This window comes from Poecilia reticulata, chromosome 22, assembly GCF_904066995.2.
Source record: "Poecilia reticulata chromosome 22, P_reticulata-male-v2, whole genome shotgun sequence".
Lineage (NCBI taxonomy): Eukaryota > Metazoa > Chordata > Actinopteri > Cyprinodontiformes > Poeciliidae > Poecilia > Poecilia reticulata.
In genome coordinates, this window is record NC_088851.1 from 1,771,386 (window position 1) to 1,786,181 (window position 14,796).

The 14,796-nt window shown below is 42.7% G+C and overlaps 1 protein-coding gene across 10 annotated transcripts in view; it reads left to right on the forward strand.

Annotated features, from left to right (window-relative positions):
* akap6 (A kinase (PRKA) anchor protein 6) overlaps positions 1 to 14,796 on the forward strand; it is a 224,321-nt gene that overhangs the window by 163,945 nt on the left and 45,580 nt on the right. For 9 of the 10 annotated variants that reach the window (XM_081603033.1, XM_081603032.1, XM_081603036.1 and 6 more), the window contains one exon: positions 9,297 to 9,443. The exons of the other annotated variant lie outside the window; for it this stretch is intronic. In XM_081603033.1, coding sequence (XP_081459159.1) covers positions 9,297 to 9,443 — 147 coding nt within the window. The remainder of the gene's footprint in view (positions 1 to 9,296; positions 9,444 to 14,796) is intronic. 10 annotated transcript variants of the gene reach the window in all.

Genomic DNA, 14,796 nt, shown 5'->3' on the forward strand with positions numbered 1-14,796 from the left:
GCGGCCTCTCTGGCTTGTAGCATTTTATAGACTTTATAAGATTTATATACTGTTATTTAGAATTTGTAGATGCTCCAGTTTAAAAACTTCTTTTAAACTGAGGTGGTTTGGATGGAACAAACTGATTTCTAGAGAGGCCCATCATGTCTATTACAGCTGCTCTTCCCAAAATTGAAATATGGTGAGTGTTGCACTTTCCTTGAGTTTAAATTATTGGGATATGGTTTAACCATTTTAGTTAACCTGGTGGAGATTTAATGCCATAAGAACCTGCCATATGTTGGGCACTGAATTAAAGACCATCATAAGTTTATCATAGTGCGATCCTCTGTTGTTTTTGGTCCATACGGTAAACAGTCAAGATGACGAGAGTTACTGACTCCCACCATAAAGTCTGGATTTCTTAAGTCAGTAGGAGAACTGATTGTGAAAATGATACATGTAAATATACAGTATAAGAAGCATGTAAAGCAGCAGCATGATTTCTATGAAGACCACTGTTATGAATGCACAGTAACATTTTTATGTTGTGGTTCTTGTGGCTTTTGTAAATGCCTGTTTTAAGGACAAAATTAATTACAGGATTTGATCTTGTTACTCTGAGAATTGTGTGACGAAAACATGGATCCAATTATAAGTTGTATTTCCCAGTAACAACCAATATTTAAAATTTTTTTCCCCTCCATATTGATTATCATCATAATTCACTCATAAATGTTCTTTTTTGCAGCTAATCAAGAGGAAAAAAGGCACCAGTCACAGGCAAAACCTTTCAAAACTCCTGAACAAAAACATTCACAGAGGTCACAAGCATCAGAAGCCACCACATTTATTAACAGAAATAAAAACTGTTCTGAAAAAAACATTCTAGAAACAGCAGTCACTTTGCTATGCAGCCTCTAATTTCCCTCATTTGGTGGATGAATCTGTGAGAAGAGCAAGGGGGGAAAAAATCTAATGTTCAAATTACATTAGATGTTTTTCATGTATGACTGCCTTTTTGCTGACATTTCAGCTCTGTGCTCATTAATATGGAGACCAAATTAAAGTTATGATTGCTTGTTGATTTTCTTCCCTCTATACTCTCTCCTCCCCTGCTCCCATCCCTCTTTTCTTCCCTACTCCCTCTTTTCTATTTGCTTTTCTGCTTTGTAAGACATTTATCCCCTAAGTTTTTACATGTACTTTAAAATATGTTTTGCTAACGTCTCTGTTACATGCAGAAACATAAGAATCAATGCATATATTTCTTAGTAGAATAACTAATTTAATAGCAAATAGCAAACATCCCAATCGCACTTTGGATTCAAAGAATGGGCTACACATCACCTGACCTACAATTGTTGCAAATTTCACTCCATCCATCCGTCCATCCGTCCGTCCATTTTCTTACACCCTTCTCCCTAGTGGGGTCAGTCTGTTTTTTGGTAACTCAAAAAAACATGCCTTATGTTTCTGACTTCTCTTGATACTATTGATAAGATGAAATATGAAAAAAAATATTATCTTTTGAAAATATTTTTTGACTTTTTGATTAGGTCACGCTTTATATTTTTGGGATTTCTGATCTTTTTAATGTTGCAGTATAAACCACCAATTTGTTGATGACCGTAGTCAATTTTAAATATTCAGTCTTTCTTTCATTGAAAGCGTGATAGTCTCCTTTCATGATGTACTGAGAAGCTAACATGGCTAAGTGCTCTGGTTTCTTAGTTGAAGTTCAAGTTGCTAGCTTGTTTCCCTTTTCTCATACAGCAAACTTTTACATTCTTAAGCTCTGTTATTGCTCAGCTTGGAGGCCTTTCATACCTTTGTTGAGTGCAAGCAAATTTTCCGGGACGGTTTTTCTGTTATGTTTGGCCTGAGCCTTCATGTTTCTTGTAGTGTTGACAAGTTTTCACATTTATTTGTTGCATTTCTTACTCTCCTCCTTTCTCTCTTCCTCAATCTGTTTTTTTGTCTTCCTCTTCCTCCTTTGCGTTTTTTGGTCTCCAGGCCAGCGTTTCTCAGTCCATCCTTGCATGAAGACTGACTGGGGGCATGAATACATCACAACTAGCCATCCATGCATCCCCCCCCCCAACCCACCTCCTTCCACTCTCCTATTTTACCAAGATCCCTCTCTCAGCACTTATCTCAAACTTTGAATCTCATGCATTTTAATCAACACGTCTATCTCACGCACTCCCCCTCTCTCTCTTTGACTTTGCATCAGTGGCGTCTTTCACACAAACAACAACAAAACAGCAGCGCTCTTCTTCTTCTTCCCCACCAGCTCCATGTCCCCTTTTTAAATCAATATTTGCCATCAGCAGATAAATTGTATAATTTCCTCACTGTTAGAGGAATGTGACGCTGACATATTTACTTTCCACTTGTTTTCTTTTTTTTGCCATTGATTCCTTGTTTTTGTGGCGTGGCTATTAGCTATCTGAAGGGGATGGATGGCCATGAAGTGAAGAGCAATAGCATCTCCATCAGAATAGTTGACATTGAAAAATGGCCACCACCTTTTTGATGACATCGCAGCAAAAACACACTTGCACACACGGATACACACACACACACGCGCGCACACGCACACACACACACACACACACACACACACGCACACACACACACACACACACACACACACACACACGCACCCCCACACGCACACACACACACACACAAATGCAGGCAGAGCAGAGACATTTAAATATTCAAACAGGCACAGGCGTTAATGATAAAGGACAAGGGAAAAGTAGAATCAAGTAGCTATCGATGCAGAAAATGAAAAGAAGGGAAAGAAAAAAAGAGAGGCAGAAAATTAAGTAAAAAAAGATGGAGCTATTGCAGGATTTACGAGAGGGAACGGATGGAAACACATGGAAAAAAGCTGGATGAATTAGGCAAACATAAGTGAACGGGATGGACAGTTTTACAGTAAAGTTACTAAAGATAGAACATCTACTTAAAGAACAAGAAAAATGGCGATGTGAAAACATAGCATTTCAAGTAAGGAAAAAATGTCATTGCTATAAACAAAATAGCAAAGAAATACAGAAAAATATACAAAAACTGAAGAAAGATACCCAGAATGTCTAGTCTCATACAACACACTGCAAATATGAAGCAAACAATGGAAACAGAAAACCAGATTTTCAAGGAAATTGATCTATAACAAATATCAGTATCAGCTGAAGAAAGATACTTACATACACTACCAGTGTGGTTGATGGACCCACACTGCTGTGTTCATGCATTTTGTTTTTACTCTGTTTCTTGGTGGGTCTGTTAATGGGAGGAGTAGTGGACGATAAAAGGTTGCTGCTCACACCCGAGGCTGCTGTGGAGCAGAGTAAACCAACATCAGTGTTGCTGAATAAACACCCAGTGGGTCTACACCTTTCCTCTGCCTCCGCTACATATACCTTAAGTGTCGAAGGAGAGTGTCCCTTATCAAGAAGAGACAGAAGAGTTCCAAAATAGTGGGTACCGGACAGGTGACCGGATCAGCATTACGGGCAGAACACCACCGGGAAAACAGACGCCATCTGTTTTCATATTGCTGATGAGTGGAGAATAAACTGGCACTCAAAATAGTGTGCCTGACAGGACCTGAATACCCAGTCAGCTGCTGTTCAAGCCTCCCAGTGGCCACCCCCACAGCCGGAGACGTTGAGGATTGGGATGCTATATCTGACCCCCCAACTGAGACAGTAAATCCCTCCTGGTTGGAAGACACCATGGGACACCGTGACACAGACTCCGTAGAAGGAACCATGGCCGTGCCGGCCAATATGGAGCCACCAGCAACATCCTGTGGCCCTCCTCGATAACTCCTTGGCATATAGGAGGCCAAGGGGGCAAGGATGGGCCAAGACGTCCTGGCCGAGTGCACCGGCTGTCCCTGTAAGGGAAAAACATAGAAGACAATGAGTCGACTCCTCTGTGGCGAACAGGTCGACCTCTGCCTGATCGAAAAGGTCCCAGATCAGGCGGACTATATTGCTGTGGAGGGACCACTCTCCCGGAGCTGGCACCCGTCGGGAAAGGGAGTCTGCTACCTGGTTGTGCAGCCCTGGCAAGTACACCGCCCGCAGGGTGGATAGGTGAACAGATGCCCATTCCAGGAGATCCTGGGACTCCTTCAGAAGCTGTGCTGACCTGATGCCACCTTGGTGGTTGATGTGGTAGACAATAGAGGTGTTGTCTGACCGAATCAGGACATGCCTCCCCTGCAGGTGGGGCAAAAAGTGCCTGAGAGCCAAATGCACAGCATGCAGCTCCAGCATATTTATATGCTTGGAGCGATCCTGTGGACACCAGCGGCCGTGAACCACCCTGGGTTGCCACACAGCACCCCATCCCATGGAGCTGGCATCTGCGATACACAACCACCCCCATGGACACACCCCTGGACAAATAGGCCCTGTCTCTCCATGGACTCAGGGCACAAAGACATGGCCAAGTTACCACAAGTTTGCGATGCCTGTGTAGCCTGGCATCCAGGCGCCAGCTGTTGATCCACCTCTACAAAGGGCGCAGTGACAGCAGACCTAAGGGCACAACCCAAGTAACCGATGTTAGTTTGCACAGCAGCCGCAGGAAAGCGATGTAAGAAAGCTGCCTGCCCAGCCTGAATCGACTCACCAGTCGGAGAATGTTGTCCAACCTCTGGACAGATGGGTAGGCTGTCATAGAGAGAGAATCCAAAAGCACCCCAAGAAAAGTGGTTGTCTGCAATGGAATGAGACAGCTCTTCTCCAAGTTCACCGTGAAGCCCAACCGGGACACATGAGCGAGCAGGCGACTGGCATCGCGAGATGCCTGCTCTCGAGACGGGGCGCAGAGAAGGCAATCGTCGAGGTATGGCAGAACCTTCATGCCGCGGGCCTACAGAGGAGAGAGGCCCGCCTTCACACACCGAGTGAACACCCTTGGGGAGAGTGAGAGGCCGAACGGGAGCACACGGAAATGCCAGTGGCAACCCCGATAGGCAAACCTGAGAAAGCGACAATGTTCCGCCGCAATAGGTACATGAAAGTACGCATCTGTAAGGTCGATTGATGCAAACCATTCTCCCTTTGTCACTGCCCACAGAACCTCTGCTGTCGTGAGCATGTGAAAAGGCAGGACCTTTAAATACTGATTGAGTCCCCTGAGATCTAAAATGGGATGAAATCCACCTGTCTTTTTTGGCAGGCTACTATTCATGTTGCATAGTAGCCTCTGGGTTGCCGCAAACATTCCACTGCCTCTATTGCACCCTTGGCCAGGAGGGCGGAAAGCTCCTGGTCCAGGGCTTGCACTTTCACCGGGTCGGCAATGATGGTCACCCTGATCTGGTGTGAGATGTGAGGCCGCCGTTGGAATTGTAGCCAGTAACCATGGGTCAGAGTGGCAACCACCCATGGATCCACAGCAAGAGCAGCCCAGTAACTGAGCTGCTGATGAGAAAAATATCCGACGGCTGGCCTGGTGGCCTCACTTTCTCTCCCCACGGCCCCTAAGGGCCCTGGGGGGGCGGCAGCCAAAGTCTGCGGCCCGGGTGTGTCTGGTCGGTTGGCGAACCAGCTCACGAAGTCCCTGCTGGGTCTCTGCTCTACATCACAAGGGTAAGACCCACTAGGCCGAACAACACTCCGAGGCAGCAGCCGAATGCTGGGGCCAGTCGATGGGCGCCTTGGATTACGATGAGGAGGGGGCATACCTCTGCTGAAGCCTGAAAGCTGTTGTCTAGTCTGCCACGCCTGTACGGTTCATTCCAGCGCTTCCAAGGCAGCAGAACCGCACAACTCCCCCGGCACCACAGGAACACTGCTGAGGGTCCTGCGGCATGTTTCAGTCAACGTGGACTGAGCCAGCCAGACCTGTCGGCAACCCTGGACCAGAAAAGACATCACACGCCCAAGCTCCCTGGACATCAATGCAAAGGCCTGAAGCGCTGCATCGCTAAAGCCAATAGCTGCATCTGCCCCACTGGTATCCTGAGCACATGTGGGGCAGACATATGAGCACATGGGGAAAACATGTGAGCAAGGTGCGCCACATGTTTTCAGGTGCGCCAAGGAATTGCCAAGGCGGCCGGCACGTGCTCCAGCATTATACGCCTTACAGAGGAAGTCATTTGTAAACGACACTGAGCCCGTAGGCACCGAACATCATCACGCAGGGCTTCATCTGGGGACACAATGAGCGCAGCAACAGCAGGTTCAACAGCTGGCATGCGATCCAAGCCTGCCTTGACTGACTCATGCATAGCTGCCAACACCCGACCATCTGTGGAGAGACGTGAAAAGGCTCTAGGGTCCCGCCAACAAGCATGCAACTCCCTGAGGTACTCCTCCGATGGAGGGACAGAAAAGGGAGCAGGGCCTCATCCACGCCTGAAAAAGGCACTGCCAGCAGCGGACTCCACCACTTGCGGGGCATCCAACTGCAGCTGTCTCAAGGCCATACGCATGATGTCCCGCATTGAGCTGTCACCAGACCCACTATCAGCACTCTGAGATGAAGAGCGTGAGTCAGTCTCCGAAGCGCGAGACGACTGTGCCTCCTCCTCCTCATTCCCAAAGTGAGAGGCAGAGGCAGCCAAAGACAGCACATCATCCTCCACAGCCAACTCTGGCATAGGTGGGGAAGGAAACCCAGTTAGGGGAGCATCCACCTGACGTGCCTGAAAAAGGGATTTCATCTCCGCCAACTCTGCAGACAATCGCTCAACCTTTGTGGAAAGACCCTGGTCAGACTTAGCTCGCCTCTTCTTAGAAGGAGCCACAGAGGTTGTAACATAACCACGGTTTGTTTGTTTTTCCTGGATAAAATACATTGAAAGGTAAATGTATTATATGGGTTGTATAACAGTTGTTGTTATTTCGTTAAAAAAATATTCCGTATTTCCATTTCTAAAGCTGATTTTTGGGCAGGTCATATTGGGTTTAGGTGTGGCTGACATTAATGTATAAAAAGGGGCGTGTGCGTCGGCGCGGGGCGGCGCAATCAGAGAGGAAGACGCTCACCGTCAGGTCCGTGCAGCGGGAGACTTGAATTGATTGAATGTTTAGAATAAGTTACAAATCGAAGGAATGAGATAAAACAGCAATCAAGGTTCGCCCAAGCGCCGCGGATCGAGCGCTTTAGGAGCTGGATTGGAGCTTGCACCCAAGAAACGCCGCCAGGTGCGAGAGGACGCCAATTGGCTAGAGGACGCCGGCGGATCGAAAGATCGCCCCCGGGGAGGAAAAGAAAGACATTCCCGGTGAGATCTGGACTTTACGTTTCTTTTTGGGGGATTTTGGGTGGTACCACTCCTTTTTCTAATTTTTTGGGGAGGGTTTTTTCGACGTGTTGGATTTTTCGTTTTGGATTGGGACTTTGGAGTAAAAGGGCGAAAGGCTGCCAGGATATGGAACTCTTTTGCGGACAATATTCGCAGTAATAAGGATCGTGAGTTTTGCATTTATCTATGTGGGATTCTTTACTGACATGAACGGAATGAAATAAATCTATCCTAAACTTGTTTTAAGTAATTTTTGGTTACTGATTCACTCAACAAGATGAAGATTATTTTCTTAGTCTGTGGTTTTTCGTAATAAATCGTGGTGGCTAAAAATCAAACAAAATTTCATTCTGAGTGGTTTGACTATTTATTTTTGTTGACAATTTAACTGGTGTAACATATTTTACCTGATGCCTGAGAAGTAACCCCCTTGTGTGTGTTTGTGAGTTCCGCTTAAATAGAAGCCGGATTTTACAAGGTTGTGGCCTCAGTTCTGCGCTTAGAGCGCCTAGGCGCGGCCACCTGCCCAGAAGGTGGAAGGTCATTTCCACACTCGGGGCGTAACTGAGCCAGTTGAGCCACCTTCACTGCATGGGGAATGTAGCTGCAGTTCATGCAGGGATTATCTGACCAGGTGATCATGCCCGAGGCAGGCAGGGCACAGGTCATGACCATCATCTGCCTGAAGCACAGCCCCACAATCCGAACAACAGTGGGAGCTATCCATTTCCAAAAACTGAAGCGAGTCCCACCACAGGCAGACAGAGCAGACTACAAGTTGGGAGAGGAGGCGCAAATGCTGTCATCACCAACAAACAGCACCTTAAATGAAGATCCGTCGCAGCCCTAGGAGGGCGATACACCGCAACTCCGGCCAACAGGCAGTCGGTCGTCCAACGACGGCGAAAAGATTCAGAAATCCAAAAGGGCTGATGCCATACGAAGCGAACAGCACGCGAGAAGAAAAGAGGAACAGAGCCTCGGATAACATCATGCTATATAGCCTCTGATTGATCATCCGATATGTCACAGTTGTGACTCCGTTGATATTATTGCTCGAACAGCGCATGCGCGAAGGGAACATTCAGTGCTTTCAGCACCGCCCTCTGGCGGTCAGTAGGGATGAAAAAGAACCAAGTTACACCAACACATCTTCCATGTTGATGAGGTCACAAGCGTCAGCTAGGAACTGTTCAAAGTAAAACATTACAATACCTGTTCTCAGTGGCTGTGGCTTCAGTGATATCATGATTTGACCATTGCATATTGTCATATGGCCTCTGTGGACTTCTACATCTCTAACCTGACTGTGGTTGAGTTGAGCAGAAAGGGAGAAAATCTGAAACGCATCTAAAACCAAGATAACCAGAAAAGGAAACTTTCTCTAGTTATCTGACTAACAGGATGTATATAGCATGGTGGCAGTTTATGAGTTCAAAAACTGTCATGATGTTAGACGTTAGTCACAATGTATGTGAAATAAATTGCAGTTCTGTTTGATTTTAAAACAGGCTCTTTTGTAAAAATGCTGTAAGTTGTCAAGTACAAAGGAAGGAAAGGCAGCAGTGTAACATGGTTTCTCTGGAAGAGGGATTCCAGAGATTAAAAGTTTTACTATTTTCTTCCATCTGACTTGGTACAAAAGCACAAACCAGAATAAACAGAAGTGAGCTATTCAACAAGACTTTGAGATGCAAAGCCATGTCTATTCAAGAAAAGAAACAGTTCCATAAACACTCAGCATCCTGCCATCAATTAATGTTTTGACCTCTGCAGCAGTTTTTATCATAATGTGGTCTATGCATGTAAAGTGAAATCTGCTGCCAGTCCCTTGAACATGTCGTCCTAAAATCATCTGCAAATGATAATAAAACAAAACGGTGAATAATAAAAAATAAATGTATACAAAATATATACCTTTTTAGTAAACCCAATGAGGCTGTTAATATCCAGAATTGAATGTGAAAGACATTAATACCAAAACAACATGTAAAGTTTCTCTGTGTTTTACATGTGTTTTCCTCTCCAGAGCAGCCTGGCCGAACTGATGCTGATGGAGAGCCGGAAGACGAGTCTGCTCAGGCAAGCTGCCAGTCTGAAGAGGAGTGGGACTGAACTACCAAGCAACTTACACATAAAAATACACAACCTCACACACACATGGCAGCAACTAGAGGTAATACCCACAAAAGGACAAACACATTAATATTATTAGGAAGATATAAAATATCTAATAACGTTGTACTATAACGTGAGCTTACCAGGCTATAATGGAGAAAGCATATTTCTGTTTTCCAGCTCTCCAATTGGCCCAACAGAAAATCAGCTGCTGGTTTTTCTGAACAGAGCTCATTCTTTCATTCTTCTGCACATTCTTTGCTGCCATGCTTGTTTGTTGTTTCTTTGTTCAGCTGACCGGCCTCTTTCTCCAGCTGTTCACTGGCCTATGAGTGATGTCAGCTAAAGTGGCGGTGTATTTTATATCTGTGACAGGGAATGCTTCAACTGGAGGTTAAAATGAAACATAAGTTATTCTTGCCACACAAACAGAGAGGAACAATGGAGTATGGAACACCATATGTGTGTGTGTGCATGTGTTTGCATGTGTGTCATTACTTTTCATGCATAGTCAAACACAAAGATAATTGTCTCATGCACATATTCAAAGTTTTGGGGAGTATGTGTGTACATTAACATATGTATCAAATTCTCTGAGACCGATTTCATTTTAGAAATTAAACAGCAGCAGCAGCGAGTCTCTCTCTCTCTCTCTCTCTCTCTCTCTGTCTCATCCTTTCCTTTCTGCTGTGTGTGTTTCCGCAACAATAACCAGACTGTGATTAAACTTCTATTACTGTTGAGGAAACAGTTGGACTCATTCAGACTCCGATATATTTGTCAATTTGTCACCAACATGCAAAAATACCCTGGTTGGTGATACAAAAATGTTAATTATATTTTCTCTAACTTTGAGAAATGTAGGATTTTTTGTATTTTATTTACGGTGCATTTATTTAACAGCAATTTAAAATAATAACCGGAATAAAAAGGAAACATGAATTTAGTGTTTTTTAAAACAGGGCTTTTTGGTTTTTGTGCAGATGGTGTCTTGGGTTCATTTAACATTTGAGAACAGAAAGCTAGAAAGCATCATACCATAGAGAGACAAAATATTTCTAATTGATTCAATATTTGTTATAAGTCCTGAAATGTGATCTGTGATTCCACTGGATAAAACATCACATTACGACTCAAAACTTTTGTCCTTTTGTCAAGACCAACATTGCAGCTCACATTTACAATCATCACAAAACATATGTGACTTAGCATTACAGAAAGATATACTAAGGTTTGGATTCTAGATCACGTCTTGCAGAGAGATGTTCACTTTTGTTTTACCTGTAATCTGTTGATTTTAGAGGAGCAGCATTATGTAAAAATAATACATAATTGTGTTCCCCAGAAACACCATTGAGCTTTAAATTGTGTTAGAATGTTAGTCTCTCAACAACAAAATACCTGGAGTGTTGCCTTGATTCTTTAATTCATGCTTGAGAAATCCTTGAAATCCCACGACAACCATTCAGGGAGTGGTGTAACTGAGTGCTGCCTTTTTGACGAAGCTTCCCCTTGAAGCTGCAGTTTACAAGCTGAGTTTTCTCAAAACAGACCACCTGTCTCCCATGACACCCCCACTCAGCTCCTCCAGACTAGCAGCAGCAGCAATTAGCAAACAACTGGTGGAACCGTGAATTAGCTGAGCTCATCATACAAATGACTTATCAGTGAAACGTTTTTAAAGGCTTGAAAAATACAGTAACTGTTATCATGAAGCGCTAAAGGAGCGTTGGAAAGAGCAGGAACTTCTTAAAGAAACAAGAGGCCCAATTCCAAGGCTTTACATTGCAAAGTAAAATTTCTTTTAAAGTGGACATGTCATGCTTTTAAATCTTGCCTTTTCACAGGTAAATCACTCATGTTCTGGTCTCCTTTACCTCTGCTTTGAGGCTCTTTTAAGAGCAACTCGTTTTGCACATTATTTCAACAAGGTGTTGCGCAATCCTGCGCGTTTCGGTTCCATTACCAAAATAACTAGCACAACGTTCCACTCCACCCTAGTTGGCCATTTTTGTAGTTTAATAGCAGCGATCCGATTATCTACCAACAGAGAAACTTTTTATGCCCAAGTTTATTAAAGATGTCAGCAGCAGAAGACTTGTCCATCCAACCTCTCATGTTGGAGTCAGAGTCTGACCCAGAGGAGGAGAATGGAGACGGTGAGCCAGAAGAACCACACATTCTAAAGAATGCATCACTACGGTGTTATTACTGTATTTACACCCTCATGATCCATACCAACTACCTACAATAAGGAGCATAGTGTCCATGCATGTCAGCTGCCTATTAAAATATTAATGCTACCACAATATGAATAAAGTAAACAAAGCCTCGACGAAATTAAGGAGTTAGCTGTCAGTGCATCAAGAACGTCACTGGATGTGTTTGTAGCATGTGTTCCCCAGAAACGACAAAAACAAAACCAGATAATTATGTCCAAAGCATGCAGTAACAGTTATATCCTCAAAAGCTAGCACACGAGGGGGAAGGCATAAGCGTACGTGAGCCTGATTGACAGTGCTAAGACCCTGTGATGGAGACCAGGGGTTCCATTCCATATTGATTATTGATATTATGTTATTTATTTACAGTCCAAATGTGTTTTGTATCAGTTCTTTATTTCAGTTACATTGTGACATTCAGTGAACGTTCTTTTTGGGCAGGGAGACTGGCCATCTTTTCTGTTCAGAGAACGTGGGGGAAAATGTCAGTTTGTTTCTGATTTAGATTGGTTCAATTTGAGTTAATTGTTTGAGTATTTGCCTTTCTGGGTGTGTCTCAGCAAGGTGGAGCAGAAAGGGAGACAAAGAGGGGTAATGCTCCGAGGATTTATATTTAGTTACATTTATTTTTTGATTGACCTTAGATTAGTTTAGTTTTAATAATTTGCATGCATGTAAATATTTGTTGGATCATTTATTGTTTGTTAGGTTGGTGTAAGTAGTGTTTGTTTCTTGTTTGTGGTGAAACTTGCCTCAGGTATAATGTTCTTTGTTTCATCGTGAGAAGGGTGTCGGTGTTATGGTGACCTGGACCTCCCAATTAAACCTACCTCAAATACATTTTGTTGCCTCGCCTCCTTACTAAATGCAGAGCCTCTGTCAGTCAAAGTAACAGACCCTCATCCTGGTTCTGATTGGCTGTTTCTGACCAATCAGTGGATTTCTGCAGATGGCAGTAGTATCACAGGGAGAAGGCAGAGGAACTCAATGTTTTTCATATTATCATGCTATATCATGTTGACAATTTTAAAATGTATGTAAAAAAACATATTTTTATAAAAGTTATACTGCAGCTTTAACTTTTGTTGGATGGTGCTTCTCCTATTGTCTCGTGCTTTTATTTTTTTGATTATCTTGTATCAGACAGTACCATATGATGGGACTATCTTATTCATCCTGTCTCCCTTTGAATCCCAACTTACCCCAATGAATCTTCTATGAACACTTTTCTGGCTTTTTCTTTACTAGTAGTTTTCCTTGATTCATTTTTACTTTTATTGTCAATTTATTCTTTTTCAATCAGTATTCTGAGACGTGAAGATCTTTTGCTTATTTAGTCTTTTGTGCTGACATCCTCTTTAGTCACTTTCTTGCCATCATCCCAACATGACGTCCCAGTTGCATATTAACTGGCCTATCAGTGCTTGTGCTGGCATCTGCTGCTTTGATGCAAATTGGGAATTAACTGGAATTGATGTCCTGTGTCTTTCCTCTGAACTATTGTGGCCTTTTGAAGAATTTATGAGCAAGTGTCAGAGTGAATGTGCAGATGCAGACGCAGCTAAAATATTGAGGAAAATTAAGCAGTTGTGATTTAGTTTTCATTTTTTCTCTTCTTAATTTTGGCATAAACACTTTTCTTATGCATGTGTGGGCTTTTCTCTTTGTTGTTCAACTCAGTGAATAGTTCGATACAAAAGTACACATAATTCACAATGGTTTTCTTATAATGTGCAGGCAAAGGAAGAGATGCAGGAAGAGAAAGCATGGCCATCCATTTATACTGAGCTTCCCAGAGTCAGTACTTACACATTTTGATTGAAATCTTGCTGTAAATACTTAGCACTATATCTCTACCGGCTTTGCATATGTAAAGTCTAATTTGTTTTGCTAAACATTTGGTGCTCAGTGCATATAGAGTGTCTGTGTTCAAGTCTTTTTACTGATTCTCGTTTAGTGTGAGGTGATTGTGTTTCATCTTTGTTGCATTTTTTCAAGGATTCCCCTTTAGTTAACCCAATCCATCTATCCAACAAGCTTGAGAATCTTTCACATGTCTCCATAGGGATGGTGTGTTTAAGTTGGTGGTAGAGTGCATGTTTTACCACACACAGCAGTAAACTGTTTATACTTTTTTACTTGCAACTCCTCCATAAAAAGCCATATTTAAGTTGTCTAGTTGAGACAACTAATTTTTGTTTTATCAGTTTCCAACTTGTTGTTTTACGTCGCTGCTTCTCAGTCTACTGCTCCAATAAGAAACCTATGACAAAGCCATGTTCTAATAGGTCTGCAGTTGAGTCATGATTTTTCTATTTTCAGATGAAGGATTGAGCAGTAGTAGTAGCAATTCAAAGGCATGATTTTATTGTTGGATTTCAAACCAGCCGAAAAGCATACTTTTAATTTTATTATTCAATGTTTTTGTGTCACTAGTGGCTAATTCATATTAATTCATCAGATTAGTATCTGGACAGGAGAAAGGGCAGAGAGAGAAGTGGAAGACAGTCTGGGTCAGGAATAAAACAGCAGCCTCTGCATGTGATGCATCTGCTCTACATAAAGCACAAAGACAAGAATAAACATAAAGGAATAAACTAATTAGACAATATGTTTCTAATAATAATAAGATTAGAAAAATAAAATGAAGATAACATGACCATTTAAAACTAAGTCAAAAAATAGTCAAAAACCAAACACGAGAGAAAACCAAAACCCAACCACCAATAGACCACAACATATTTCTGTACTTGCTGACTCCTGTTGAGCGACTGCTGGTTCTGGACTTAGCTGCTGACAGGACGGTTATTTAGCTTGTCTTCATTTTGGAAGTAGCTAATCCTCATCAAATTCTTCAAATTTTCTGTAAGGCTGTAAATTCTCATTTTGCATGACAATCATTCTGTTTGCTTCCAAAAATCTTCATGGGAATTAGTCTTTCTTACAGGCTTACTGTGTCTCACCATGTGATTGAAAGGAGTTGGAAAAATTACCTATGCAGAACACACACACCGAGTCAAGCATATTTATGTTGTTTCATTTGAAACAATGATTAATCTTCTAAGCTCTTTTAAGTAGGTATTGTGTCAAAGTAACATTTTGTATTGTGTGTGAACTTCACATCTCTGTTGTAAGTGAAGCTGAAATAAACTCCAAATCAATTTAAATATTTGATGTTTGAACTTAAAA